This window comes from Garra rufa, chromosome 1 (genome assembly GCF_049309525.1).
Source record: "Garra rufa chromosome 1, GarRuf1.0, whole genome shotgun sequence".
Lineage (NCBI taxonomy): Eukaryota > Metazoa > Chordata > Actinopteri > Cypriniformes > Cyprinidae > Garra > Garra rufa.
In genome coordinates, this window is record NC_133361.1 from 52736249 (window position 1) to 52751672 (window position 15424).

The following is a 15424-nucleotide window of genomic DNA, read 5'->3' on the forward strand; positions in this document are numbered from 1 at the left end:
TAAGGTGTCTGGCATCTGCTGAGCCACTAAAACCGCCCAAACAGTGACATCACACCCACTTGTTATTCATAGCCTCTGTGATCCTCACTTATATATGGCTAAAGGAATCACTCATATTTCCACTTTATTTAGACTTTCTCTAGAAGTCTTGAATAAAAGGCACTCACAGAGAGAGAAACGAAAACACTTGTTCTTTTCCATTTTTTATTTACAACAAATAAAATTGAAACAGATTCGTATGTACAACTCCAAACATGAGGTCCTGACAAAGACAAACATGAACAAGACGAGTGGTGTGCGGAAATGTTCTGAACAATCATACAAAAATATCACAGTTTAGAGATTTAGAAGTTGAAAGTGCTTTGGTTATCATTGATCTGGAAGGCATAGCCATCGGTTGTCACTTCGGGGGCAACGCATTCGTCCTCTTCCTCCTGAGATGGAAATAAAAGCAGAAAGCAAGTTTTAGTACACACACACAAAAAAATACGAGACAATATCAACAAATATAATTGAGCAAATTATTAATACGCAAATTAAAACCTAAACCATGCATAATATATTGTCCATAGAGGTGTGTGGGAGTTTTATAAATATAGATGATAGGGCTGTCACAATTTCTCGATTCAATTTGAGTACTCCATTTAAAAAAAAAAAAAAAAAAAAAAAAAATTGTATTTTGATTGTATTTTGCCCATGTTGAGTAACCAGCACAATATCGGAAGTATCGATTTCCTTGGGCGTCAATCCACACAAACGATTATCATTTACATGCATGTGGAGCATCTGAAATCTCCATCTCGGCATGTTGAGTTTGAATTTATTAAACGTTCATCTGGGAACACAACATGTGCCATTTCAGATTTGTAAGGTAAATCTTTCATAACCTACGCAAACAGAAGAATACATCAATATCTTTCTAAAAATGCTAACTGTTCATTGTTTTTCTCAAAATAAAGGTTTAAACCAATTGCTCTGAGTTTACATGTTCATGTATTCAAGAAATTATAGTTTCCGACCCAATATTAAAGATTAAGTTGACATTTGAGTTAAAATGTTGTTTAGTCTGTATTTAACAAGGTTTAGATCGGGCAGTAAAGTGTAAAAAAGTACTCTGCAGGGTATAATTGTTATAATGCGTAATGTACATTTGCTCCATTATTTATGTGACCCTGGACCACAAAACCAGTCATAAGGTTAAATTTTACAAAACTGAGATGTATACATCATATGAAAGCTCAATAAATAAGCTTTCTATTGATATGTGGTTTGTTAGGATAGGACAATATTTGGCTGAGATACATCTATTTGAAAATCTGGAATCTGAGGGTGCAAATAAATCAAAATACTGAGAAAATCACCTTTAAAGCTGTCCAAATTAAGTTCTTAATGCATATTACTAATTAAAAATTACATTGATAGGTTAACAGTAGGAATTTTACAAAAAAATATTCATGGAACATGATCTTTACTTAATTTCCTAATGATTTTTGGCATAAAAGAAAAATCAATCATTTTGACCCATACAATGTATTTCTGGCTATTGCTACAAATATACCCCAGCGACTTAAGACTGGTTTTGTGGTCCAGGGTCACATATTACATTTAGTGGCGTCAAACGATTTATCGTGGTTATTCGTTTAACAGCACTATTTACATTTTGCATTTTAACAGTTTTGTTTTACAAAACCATAAGATTACTTGCTTTTGATACTTTATCTGAACTAATTATTATTGCTTCATTGCTATTATATATGTATTGAGTAATTTTAAAGGCTTTTGTTTGCTTAGGTCTATTTTTATTACCACAAAAACATTATAATTATTCAATCACTCGATTAATCGTGAGAATAGTCGACAGATTACGAGATTTCCAAAATAAATGTTAGTGACAGCCCTAATAGACAGAAAGGGTTCATTTCCATTACAAATTTGCACAAAACTGTTGCAATATTTTATAAATGTTGTTAAATATTGCAAAATAACAGCATTTCTATTAATCGATGTTATGCAGCAAAAACATTTTTTTCCCCTCACGATAAGCTCCTTATACTTATACTACATTTCACATATGAAGCATTTTGAGGTTATAGTACATTAAAAAAAGGGATCATGTAACTTATGTGTGCCAAGTGAGCTGTAAATGCAAAAAAAAAAAAAAAACTAAATCTTTCCATTGCAGTTTTGTGAAATATTCCTTATTCAAACCGTCTGAAAAAGCACCTCATGTCAGCATAAAATTGCTAAATTGACAAGTTTCCATTGGGTGTGTTTTCGATTTGCCCAATTTAAAGGGTAATTGAAACGCAACTATAGATAGATATAGAGTCACATTCTTTGCACTTGATTAATAAAGAGATTCTGACAATACGTGACTAAAGATTTAACATTCAACAGACCTCTCCAGAGAAATACTTTTCAATGAGGTTGAGGGAGGCCTTATAGACCATTTCATTTTCATGGGACTGCAAAGCTTCGATTTTGTCCAGGCCGCCACACTCCTCAATCATCAGAGACAGCTTATCGACCTCACCAATCTTTTCACCAGCCTGAAAAATAAATGGCAGGTTTGACTTTGAAGGTTAAAAAGAAAAAATACATTTAGAATAGAATCACTTGAAGTTATGATGGAAGTATTGTCATGTACATCCAAGTGAAACATCATCAAAATGTTCTGCATCAGTTTTGCATGCATGTCTCAAGATCTACAACATGCATTTAGAAAAATAGATTATGTGACCATTTCATTTCAACAGAAATCATACCAAAAAGATATTGGTGATTGCATCCAAGATGACAAGAATGGTTTTGCTGTCTTTAGTGGAGAGCAGGTTCAGCAAGGGCTCTAGTATGTTTGCCTGAACAAGGTAAACCACTTGCTCTACTGTGCCTCCGCTGGTGTAGTTGGTCACTGCCCATACGGCCTCCTTCTGGGTCTTGTAGTCACCCTGCATTAAATATTAGAGAAAAAAAAATAGCTCAAAATGATTCATGGACACAGCTTCAAAGACAAGTGTTCTAGTGTGCTCTTGTGGCAACGTACCCGTCTGAGAACTTCCACCAGGTAAGGCACAATGCCAGCATTGATGACCTCCTGAATCTGATAGTCCCTGCCAGCCGTGATGTTGGACAGGGTCCAGGACGCCTCCTTTTGAATGTTGTTCTTATGGTGGCGCAGCAGAGCAGGGAACATGGAAAGAGCGCCAGCGTTGAGCACCGCCTGGGTCTGTTCATCTGTACCAGTGACGATGTTACCAATGGAACGCAGTGAAGGGGTCTGTGGGAAAAGAGAGAAAAGCATAAAATAAAAGTATTACATAATAGATTATCTAAAATAGAAGAAATGAGTACGTCACTGCTTTCCATTAGCTTACCACAATGGAGAGCTCCCCTGATCCCAGTAGCTGCACCAATCGAGGAACCACGCCAATGTCAACCACAACCTCGATTCTGTCATTGGGCCCGTCGGTCAGGTATGAGATCGCCCAGCAGGTGTCCGCCAGCACCTCCTTGTCCTCATGATGCAGAAGGCGGATAAGTGTCGGCAGCATCTGTTTGATGGCCTCCAGAGGAGGTGCTGGATTCTTATTGCGGCACAGGTTTGACAGGGTCCAGGTGACGTTCCTCAGGTAACCAGACTGCAGAGGAAGAAAGACTGGTTGGTCAGGAAAAATTACTGTAGCTTTGATGCCACCTACTGGTACAGTATGGCTACTACAACTTAAATAGCAGTTTAAAACCTAGTGCTAAACCCCAGAACATAAAAATACATGACCAGTCAAAAGTTTGATTTTTAATGTTTTTGAAGGAGTCTCTCCTGCTCACCAAGCCTGCATTTATTTGATCTGAAGTATCATTATCATTTCAGCATCATTACTCAAGTCTTCAGTGTCACATGATCCTTCAGAAATCATTTTAATATGCCGATTTGATGCTTTAGAAACATTTATTATTATCAAGTTTTTAAAAAGTTTACTTCATTTTTTCAAGATTCTTTGATGAATAGAAAGAGCCAAAGACCAGCATTTATCTGAAATAAAAAGCTTTCGTAACATTATACACTATACCACTCAAAAGCTTTAAGTCAGTATAATTTTATTTTTCTGGGAACAAAATTATAGAAATTAATACTCTTATTTAGCAAGGGTGCTTTAAATTGATCAAAAGTGATAATTAAAGACATTTATAATGTTACAAAAAGTTATTTTTATGTTAGATAAATGTTCTTCTAAACTTTCTATTCAAAGCAACCAAAATAAATAAAAATAATAAATTTTATTATTATTATTTAAATAACAACAATAAATTATATTATTATTATTTAAATAACAACAACAATTTTACGCCGCTGTTTTCAACAAATGTTTTTGAGCAGCAAATCAGAATATTAGTATGATTTCTGAAGGATCATGTGACTAGTAATGATGCTAAAAATTTAGCTTTGAAATCACCAGAATAAATTACATTTTAAAAATATATTAAAATAGAAAAAATAAATAAAAAAATACTGTTTTTGCTGTACTTTGGATCAAATAAATGCAGGCGTGGTGAGCAGAAGAGACTTCTTTGAAGAAAAAAAAAAATTATAAACTTTTGACTCAGTGTACAATTTATTTTATTATATTATATTATATTATATTATATATATATAGAATGGAACTCATTCAAGAATCATCAAGAAATTAGTTTTTGTATTCAATAATAAATCTAATTTAATGAAATGAAATATTTTAATGATCCATTTATGTTAATAATAAAACACACAAATAACCAATTTAAATAAATCGATTTTTATTTTGTATTACTTTTTAATTAATTTAATAATGTTAAGTAATAATTTTAGATATTAAAAAATATATTTTGATTAATTTTTTGTCTTTTTATTAGGACAGGAAAGACACAGTAGTCAACATTTGATTGAATTATTATTATTTTTTTGATCCAACGTTGTTCTAAGAGAAGAACGGGTATGGGTTTGGTTTTAGGACAACTTTAAGTAAAGGTTTTGATCCACTTCAAATGTTGACTACTGTATTTAGACAGGAAGCAAAGTGGGACAATAGAGAGGGGGGTACAGTTTGGAAAGGTCTGCAAGCTGGCACTCGAACTCAGGACACCCGAAGCACAACATTTACACATCTACATTTGCATATATATATATATATATATATATATATACAACATTAAAATAATCAACTTACAGGAAACACTGAGAAATCAGGAACAGCCAGCAGAGCTAAGAGGGGAGCGATCGCACCATGCTTAATGACTTTATCTCTGTATGCAGATCCATCACCTACAAAGACAAAAGAACAAAAATAAATTCAAGTAACTTAAAAAACACATCTCAATAAAAAGAAGTGCTATTATGCCACCCACCAGCGATGTTTCCGAGAGCCCAGACTGCCTGCTCACTAATATGAGCGTGTGGTGAAGAGATGAGGCTGATGAATGCTGGAACAGCCCCTCCCTGAACCACAGCGCTGGTCTGGTCAGATGTTCCAGATGCAATATTAGTCAGAGCCCAGGCTGCCTCAAACTGTATGGGAGGAGAGTCTACCAAGCTTAGGAAGCTCACGAACTTGGGAATCAGACCAGCACTGATGATACGGTCAATAGGTGGATGCCTCTCCCTTGACAGCAACTTCCTGGATTTCGATTGGACAGACAGTAAATGTAAAAAGCTGACAAGAATGCATATTTCATAGCATGCAAATGCCATCATCTAGGCACTACCTGGCAGCTTGGGTGGCCTGGACTTGAGTCTCCAAGTTAGTACTGTTCACACCATTTACAATCTCCTCCACCGTCCAGTGTTGAGCCTGATACCACACAAAACATATCTTATGAAGTGTAATACCTAAATATCATATACATATTCATCAATAACGAAGTGTTACGTGCTGAATATAGACCATATACATACCTGACAGTTCTGGCTTTTCTCTTGAAGAGGAGAGGTGGCCTCATCCGGTAGACTGCTCACGTTTCTCCTTTTCAAAATCTGCTCGTCTTTCTTTGCTTTGCGAAGTTCAACATTGACTTCGATCCTTCGACGTCTCAGCTCCTACATTTAAATATTTTGACATGTTTATGAACCGAACTATGGCACATTTGAAAGAAAACAATCGATGAAATAAACATTTAGCAAAACTGCTTACAGTTACATCTTTTCCTTTGTTTTTGAACTGAGTGAGTCGTGCAGTGTTCTCATTAGCAGAAGACATTTTAATGACGTTTGATTAATCACAGTATATCGAAACCTGAAATAAAGAAACATATTAACATAAGTTCTATTAGTTAACAAAAATGGGGAAAAAATCAGGCTTACTAATTAAAAAAACTACATTTATAAGTCGACTAAAAGAGGAACTTACCGCTTCCTAACCAAAGGACTGTGGCGGTGGGAAGTATGAAACAGACCTTTAAACTCGCGCTATGAAGAATCTCATTGGTCCGTTCGAGCAAAAGCATTTTTCTATTGGTCCGTTTTGAAAAATCACACTGCTGGCGTGGGGTACGTATTAACGCGAGATTTTGCGAGAATGCCAAATACGATTTCTGGGAATGAACTTCAATATTTAATCCTTTAATAAGAAATGACCTTGAAATGAACATGTTTGTATAAGCTCTGAATTATGAATCTAACTTTTTATATTTGTGACCGTGGACCACAAAACCAGTCTTAAGGGTCAGTTTTTTTATATTGAGATTTATTCATCATCTGAAAGCTGAATAAATAAGGTTTATTTATATTGGTTTGTTTTGGTCTGGAATCTGACGGTACAAAAAAAAAAAAAAAAAAAAAAAAATCAAAATAATGAGAAAATCGCCTTTGAAGTTGTCCAAATGAAGTTCTTAGCAATGCACATTACAAATCAAAAATTAAGTTTTGATATATTTACGGTAGGAAATTTACAAAATATCTTCATGGAACATGATCTTTACTTAATATCCGAATGACTTTTGGAATATTAAAAAAAATCGATAGTTTTGACCCATACTGTACAATGTATTTTTTGGCTACAAATATACCCGTGCTATCTAAAACTGGTTGTGTGGTCTATGGTCACAAATATTTAAGACAGTTTTTATAAAGACCTGATTATTTAAAATATTTTCAGTTACATCTGGAGAAGTGGCTGTAAATAGTTATTTTATATTATCTATGCATCGTACCCACAATCATGACTTGTAAATATAAAGGCTAATATCGATGTACTATTTTGATTATTAAAAATATTGTTGAAGTCTCTTAAAATGCATTTAATCGTAAATCGCTAAAGCACTTTTGTTAAAAGGAATGTACATGTGATAAGGGGCGGGGCGAAACAGCTCTAAGTTTAATTCTGATTGGTCAGCTGTGACGATGCTTGGCTTTCTCATATTTTTTAAATCCATGATGGAAGAATGGACGGAAGACACCACGTGTTACAGTATATATCCATTGTTTGCTGAAAAATCAACATTAACAGTCGGAAGTAGGTATATATCACGTTTCCCATTCAAAAAAAGGATTTAGTAGTTCTGTGAATCAAATAATCATTCTCTAGCGTAATTGTTATATTTATAATAGGAACCACGTGTTACAGTACCACTGTGTGCTAAAAAAAATCAACATTAACAGTTGGAAGAAGATATATATGTGACCCTGGACCACAAAACCAGTCTTAAGTAGCACACGTATATTTGTAGCAATAGCCAAAAATACATGAATAGGTCAAAATGATCGATTTTTATGGCAAAAATCATTAGCATATAAAGTAAAGATCATGATATTTCGTAAATTTCCTATTGTAAATATATCAAAACTTATTTTTTTATTAGTATTATGCATTGAAGAACTTAAATTGGACAACTTTAAAGACAATTTCCTCAATATTTACCTCAGATTCTAGATTTGCTAAAACCAGCCTGGGAGACTAGCTAAAACCAGCCTGGGAGACCAGCTATAACCAGTTACTTCCAGCTTAAACCAGCTAAGACCAGCCTGGTTTTAGCTGTTTGTTTTTTTTCAGCAGGGATATCGTGTATCCCTTTTAAAAAAGGATTTGTATTTCTGTAAATCAAATAATCCTCCTTTGGCGTAATTATCGTGTTGATAATAGACAGCTCAGTAGCTGGTTAATGGTAACACACAACTTTTCCATTTTTAATGAAAATTTTAATTCATTAAAGCAAGACTACGATTTGAAGATCATAAATGTATAAGCGTGGGATTGTAGGCTTGAAACAAATGATCCAAAGTATACAAACAAATAAGAGAAATAAAAAGTCTTTATAGAAGTATTGTAATTCTATTAAGATCAGAGATAGGAACAAAACATGGTTATTGCCATACAAATTCTGTAAGACGGGAAAAGTGCACTTAAAAATATAACACAAAACTTTTACTGCAATTAGTATATCCTTAACTATAAACATGAGAAAATATGTGTGGTTTATTTTGTGCCTTTTAACACAACTATCTACACAGAACATTAAGAATCGTGTTAGATCATTTATGTATTTACAAACAAAAGAAATCCAATATGAATTTTGCCAGATTTAGGGGCCTATTTCCAAATGAAGAGAATATAGAGACATCTTAATCAATGTAGAAGAGAGAATCCTGTCCCCTCCATTTATTTGTTTCATATACATCAATATTTCTTCAGTTGTAATACAAAAAAAAAAAAAAAAAGACAAGTTATACAAACAGAGGATACCTTCTTGACTAGCACTTTTGTCAGTCCTCAATGCATTTTCTAGAGCAACACTTCTTACGTTTAGGTAACTCGATCAACCCCATTGCTTAAAAACCAATTAGCAGATTGCGTCCACATTCCACTTCTGATGTAGTATGCCGAATTGTATGAAAGGGGAGGAAAAAACAAACAAACAAAAAAAAAAAAACACGGGTGCACCCATGATAGACTCCTGCTGTCCTGGAAAATGCGAACATGATTCTGGAGGGTTTTAAAAACTCACAAAAACTTTTTTGTAGGCATTTAAATCCATAAAGAAATCCAATAGGAGAGCATCCCAGTCAAAATTCATTGCTTTAACAATCAAAAATGTAAACCGTCCATTCTTGATCCGAACCCACAGCTTTTATGTCCGATATTCCACCAAACGCTGTGGCTATGTGCGATGCTGGCTGACTGGGATGGAGTTCCATCTTGAATTAAACGTTCAAAGTTTATTTAGGTTGTATTCTATGAGGCTGATGACTGTAGTTTGTTGTTATGAGACCTAGAGAATACAGAGAGAGTGAGGTTAAAAGCCCTTTGGTTTTATTGAACATTCACAAACGAAGGTGGAAAACGAAATCTACAGCACATCGGAAAAAAAATAGCCTCAGGGGTTTAAGGAATGGCAGCCATGTTGTGTACATGTACAACGGGAATGCCTTCAGTCATTTAAACTGGTGCTGGTTTCAAAAAAACAAAACAAACATACCATTTAAACCTTTTTTTAAAGCATGGTCCTTTATTTCAACATTGAAATCCTAATAAAAGGATTTAAAACTCTTTATTTTGCTTCATATTCAAGCCAACCGAAACAGCGTAGTTATAAATTTGCACAAATGATCAGCAAATTCATGAGTCCTCTCAATGAAAACCTGGACAGATCAGCGCACCAGCTGAAACAAACATGTTGTTAAGCACAATTGCAATAAAACTGAACAGAAAAGTCTTAAAATGCCTTTAATCAGCCAATCCACGTGATAAGTATGATCATGCATATCCATGTAAACATCATAAATAACATCATGTGATCAGAAAAACGTAATGGGGGGAGGAAAAAAAAAAAAAAAACAGGATCATAAATGCACAGACAGCATTTCCCTTGATTTCTGTGTGTTCATAGTGCTTCAACATGGCTGCCGCTCTCTGATTGTCAAAGGCTTCACTGGAGTTTTGGCTTTTTTTGACAGGTTTGACTTAAATGTACACCGGTTTCCACTGTTAATAAAACAGCAAGTTCCATGATTCTCTAATACAGAATGACTCCGCCCCTTCAGCCACTATGATTTATGACAATCTGCAAGAAAGGACAATGGATTGTATGAATGACATGCATGAAGCACAAACACAAACGGTTATCAGCATAAAGTCAATGAAATAAAGACAGGAATAAGGGGATGAAATGCCAGCCAGAGAACTCTAAGGTTAGACAACCACTATATTGCCTATAAATTAAAATATTTAAAGCAGAAACATTCATAGTGTGAATGTACATCAAGACAAGCAGACACAAAACACGACTGGATGTATGTAAGCTGATGCAACTGAAAAGACTAATGGAAATCGTGAAATCAACACAAGAGCAAACTACAGTACAATGCAGGGCTGAATTGAGTACGAAAAACTAATACTATGGCAGAAAACTTACCTGTGGTAAAACCACTGTAATAGCCTTTTATATAAACTGATATTTACAATATTTACAATTTGACTAGTATTTTTGATAGGTCACAGAAACATATTGAAAAGATCAGTTCACTCCGGAATAACAAAATTCCTGATAATTTACTCACCCCAGTGTTATACAAGATGTTCATGTCTTTCTTCGGTTGAAAAGAAATGAAGGGTTTTGAGGAAAACGTTCCAGGATTTTCTCCATATAGTGAACTTCAATGGGGATCAATGGGTTGAAGGACTAAATTGCAGTTTCAAGGCAGCTTCAAAGAGCTCTACACGATCCCAGCCAAGGAACAAGGGTCTAATTTAGCGAAATGATTGGTCATTTTCTTAAAAATAATAAAAATCTATATACTTTTTAACCACAAATGCTCATCTTGCACTAGCTCGAACCCATGCATTACATAGTCCAGAAAGGTTCACAAGTCTTTAATTTGGAGTCCAAGTCAAGTCTTTGTCACTGGAGTCTGAGTCAAGCAGGGATGGAAATTAGCACCCGCCACCAGCCAAATGCGGGTGATTTTGTGCTGTGGCGGGTAAACTCGCTTTACCCACCGGCCACTGTGGCGGGTAAATAAAAATAACATACTTAAACCGGACGGCGTGAGGCGGTAATGCACCTTAAAGGTTGTATCAGCGATTTCAAGCCTAAAACATAAAGTGTCAAATTCAGCTGACCTTTCTTCACGATCCGCTCGCTGCCTGCACCATAAACCGACTGTGAAAAAAAAACGCGTCTCTCTGGTCAGCCTAGGGTCCGAGAAATGCCAAAAAAAACAATCGGCACTACCAACCTTTCCACAGATAAACAAACAGTGTTCCAACCAATCAGCGTCAGGGGTTTGGTGTTGTGGACTTTCGCTCCGCCTCCCTCACATCCCTGCACCAGTAGGAAAGTCCACAAAACCAACCCCCTGACGCTGATTGGTTGAAACACTGTTTGTTTATGTGTGGAACGGTTGGTAGCACCGATCGTTTTTTTGGCATTTCTCAGACCCTAGGCTGACCAGAGAGACGCGTTTTTTTTACAGTCGATTTATGGGGCAGGCAGCGAGCGGATCGTGAAGAAAGGTCAGCTGAAATTGACACTTTATGTTTCGGGCTTGAAACCGCTGATACAACCTTTAACGTTGGTTGCGAACTGCAGTTAAAATACACGAAGAAGAAGACGATGGCGGACACTTTTAGCGGAGGCAACCTTCAAAAAAGCATGGCGATACATCACAGGCGTTAAGAGGTCTGTTAAAATATCTTTACAATCTGCTTTTGAAGAAATATATTGTATTTCGTGCTACAGCGCACATTCTGTCAGATGCAATTCATGGCACGTCTTTCTCAATATACTGTACAACGCGGCATTCATTCACATCAGATGATAACTCGGCGTAATTTCCACTGGGGACACGCTAGGGCTGGGCGATATGGCAAAAATGTAATCTCGATAATTTTTTCCACATATTGAACGATAACGATATATATTTCGATATAAGCTGTTGATGTTGCCAGCTTTAAAATAGTATCCCAACAATGACTAAAGCCACAAAAATGAAAGGGTTCATTAAATTACATTTAAAGTATAGTTTATTAACAAAAACAGATTACAGATTTGGCCTTAAAAATTAAAACAACTTACTAAAATAAATTAAAAAAAATAAAAGTTGTAACAGAGTATGGTAAATGAGAGTAAATGTACAAAATGTAAACAAAATTATTGTAAAAACATAATTTGTAACACAATTATTTATTTATTTATTACTATTATTAACACAATTGTTTATTTTCTCTATAATAGGTTGAGCTATTTAAATTAGAGGCAACCACTGCATTTTGAAACAATCTACAGTATAAATAACAAAAAATTACGACAGTTCTTTCTTAATCGTATTAAGTGCAGACAATTCAGCCATAATCTAAGTAGGCTACTCTCTAAATATTCAAAGTGCAAATAGAGACGGATATTTCAAGCATGATACAGAGCTATAGACATACACAACCTATCATAGCCTACATAGTAATAACAGCCTAGATATGTCATGTAGCCTAATTTGCGTGCATTGGGGGGATTAAAATTGCTTTTGAATGCGCGTGCGTTTTTTGCTTTCGGTTTCAGTTTTAACAATCGCGCCAAACTCTCAGCTGAGCTAAGAGTCACTTTTCAGGTAGCCATACCACTTAAATAACGGAATTCGTGCTACCTTTTTGGTCGACAATTTCAACATCTTTGGATAATAACTCGAAGTTAGTTTCACTTTCGTCGCTGCTTCCTCTCTCTCTTTTTTGTCGTCCTGGGGCCTCATGTACAAAGACTTGCGTTGAATTAATCCTAAAACATTGCGTACGGACAAAGCTGTAAATGTGCGTACGCAGTAAAAAAATCTGATGTATGAAACACTGCGTACGCGGAATTCCACGCATATCTCTTTGTACATCCGAATTAACGTGAAATTGAGCGCACATGCACGAGCGCAAAACCCCTCCCTGCCTCCTCCCCCGTATTAATATGGTAATGACTCCACTTTGGCAAAACCAAACGAAAAAGCAAGCAAGAGAAACTTAACAGAATGTGATTTGAAGGTACTCCTCACCGGTAGACCGGAGAAAAACTGTTATTTGCAAGTTTGTAAAAAAAAAAAAAAAAAAAATAGAGTGGGAGAGTTTAGCTGACGCGGTTAACGCAGTGGGGTCTGAACATCGCACTGTGAACGAATTAAAAAAGAAATGTAAAGGTGCAGTGCCGATGTAAAGGTGCAGGTTAAGAGGAGAACAGCGGCGACTTAGCCTACGTTTCAGCGCATCAGTCAGAGTCATAGAGCGCAAGCAGATGAACATCGTTGTCTTGTAACGGTAAAATATTTTGTTTGAATTATAAGTGCAACGTTGTCTTTATGAAATAAACAATAGTAGGCCTATGTCTATAAAGGTTCATATAATGCCTCACCACACGGTGTGATGTTGACATAATGTGATTTAGTTTGACACGAAGCAACCGAGTGATCCTTGTTAGCTAGGTAAAATATTTTATAAGAAATTTCTATTTTGATTTTATGGTTATTTGCTGAATTTGCTGATGCTTGTAAATTACATGATGTAATTTATTAACATTTCATCTTATTATATAGCCTATATAGCCATTGAGAGGGACATCCCAGTGGATCACAGTGTTGTTTGAATTAGTTTACATAAGATATATATATATATATACACACACACATAATATATTTACATACCCTCTATATGTATATTATCTGTATAAAAGTTATTAATACTAATTAAATATAAAATAAGAATATTATTGTGTGTTATTTTTTTGGTGGTGGAGGGGTTGGGGGGGGGTGCCCTTTTTTCAGTTTCAGCACATGCCCCTCAAAAGGTCTGTGCACGGCTCTGGTGCCACCGGCATTTCAGCTGCCAAATCGCCCGCTCTACAAGTGCGAGAATGGGCATCATTGTATCTGCGCTCTTGGTCAGTTTGTGGGTTGTTGAGGGGGGTTAACAGCCACGTCTTTAATGGATAACCGCGGTCTCCTGATATGCAGTTAAATAATTACGCTCAATAAAATAAAATAAAGTAAAACTTAGCTGTTTCCGATTCACGTATCCAAATTGTTCTTCAGATGGCGCCTTTATAGCAATGTCCGTGCAGTCGATCGCTTGCGCTTACATTAGGATAACCGGTGATCGCTGCAAATTGCCCTTTGTTTGGCTGGTCAACTGCATGGTATGGAAATCGTATATACCTGCTAGACATGCGGATGATCCCGTCCCATACAGCTGACATTGCACGGCTCAAAGACGACTGGCTTAACCCCGAGCGATCTGCCAGTTCCCTTTGGAAAGAACAATTTGCCAGGAAAGCAAGCGTTATCAGCACCTGTAAGGGAACGAGTAATGCGTGGCTCCTCGCTGTCTCCAAATTTGGACCCAACTCAGCAAAGAGCTCCAAGAGGATAGCTCTTGGAAATCTGAAACGGATCATCATCGTGGGACAGAAAATCACTGTGATCCCTAAACGTTCCCTTCGGATTCGGCCATTGATGTCCTCTAATAAGGACAACATTGCCATAGACTAAGGGTTGTATACATTTGCAAATGCTTTTATATGTTCTAAATCACATAATTGTTAGAAAAATTTTGGTCAATTAACCCATTTTATCAATTATAAATTAATAGCAATGTTTTTCACATGTGTTGGTGCGATACTTTTTAGTGTGCAATTTAACATATTGCCTCTAGGAGTCGCCAAGGGAAATAAAACAAACACACGCACAAAAAATACACGTACGCCAGACATGGAGTTGGCGTGGATCAACGCACATTCTCACGTTAATTTCATCGTTAGTAAATCCAAACGTGAGCGTGAAATCTGGCGTACGCAAAGTTTTTGTGCGTACGCAGCGTTGATACATGAGGCCCCTGGTGTTAAGTTTGCTTCGCAAAGTGCGGTAGGAAATGAACTTTGCACTTTGACGTGCACACGCACGCTGTACGCTGATTGGCTGTTGTCGCATATTTCTACTGTGTGATTGGCTCTTAGATTAATCCATATCGAGCAAAAAATGTCTAGAGCCTATCATCGTTATTAACATACATTTTATCGCGATTCGATATGATATCGTTTATCGGCCCAGCCCTAGGACACGCTTTTCAAAATCCCGTTGGTGTCCATCCAAATGGTTTTGTTAAGTAATCTCTTGTATTTTTGAATGCACGCTCTACGCTGCCGAGAGTTTCGCGCTATAGTAAAAAGGAAACCAAAAGTAAAATGCGCACACGCATTCAAAAGCAACTTTAATACCCTGCGTTTAGAGAGCGACTCCCCAACGCGCACAAATTAGGCTACATAAAATATCTAGGCTGTTATAGTATGTGGGCTATAAGTTGTGTAGTTGTGAATATAGCTCTGTATCATGATAGAAAAATTCAGTGAAAATGTCAGTATTTTATTGAGACTTGAGATTAAATAAACTGCTCAAGTATAGTAGATCTTGTAGTATTAATTTTCACATGCAGCTACACAT

At 36.1% G+C, this 15424-nt stretch overlaps 2 protein-coding genes across 2 annotated transcripts in view; both read right to left on the bottom strand.

Moving 5' to 3' along the window:
- Positions 1-186: 186 nt before the first annotated feature.
- kpna2 (karyopherin alpha 2 (RAG cohort 1, importin alpha 1)) lies at positions 187-6264 on the bottom strand. Its single transcript, XM_073833548.1, has 10 exons — positions 6162-6264; positions 5927-6067; positions 5737-5822; positions 5380-5648; positions 5202-5296; positions 3375-3638; positions 3044-3277; positions 2766-2948; positions 2400-2549; positions 187-434 (listed from the first exon to the last, which is right to left on the bottom strand). Exons 1-10 carry the CDS (start codon positions 6225-6227, stop codon positions 345-347), a joined length of 1578 nt encoding a protein of 525 aa, XP_073689649.1. The 5' UTR covers positions 6228-6264; the 3' UTR covers positions 187-344.
- A 1995-nt stretch (positions 6265-8259) lies between these two features.
- bptf (bromodomain PHD finger transcription factor) overlaps positions 8260-15424 on the bottom strand; it is a 43022-nt gene continuing 35857 nt past the window's right edge. Inside the window, exon 31 of the mRNA XM_073833145.1 lies at positions 8260-9234. Within this exon, the coding sequence (XP_073689246.1) occupies positions 9198-9234 (37 nt within the window). The 3' untranslated portion in view covers positions 8260-9197. The remainder of the gene's footprint in view (positions 9235-15424) is intronic.

What these genes read in the sequence shown, in the direction of transcription:
- kpna2 (XM_073833548.1), bottom strand. Translation starts at nt 6,227, where the DNA reads ATGTCTTCTGCTAATGAGAACACTGCACGACTCACTCAGTTCAAAAAC. An exon ending in AGAAAAGCCAGAACTGTCAG is followed by an intron (nt 5,823 to 5,926) that starts GTATGTATATGG and finishes GTGTGGTATCAG; the next exon opens with GCTCAACACTGGACGGTGGA. An exon ending in CAATCACCAATATCTTTTTG is followed by an intron (nt 2,550 to 2,765) that starts GTATGATTTCTG and finishes TTTATTTTTCAG; the next exon opens with GCTGGTGAAAAGATTGGTGA.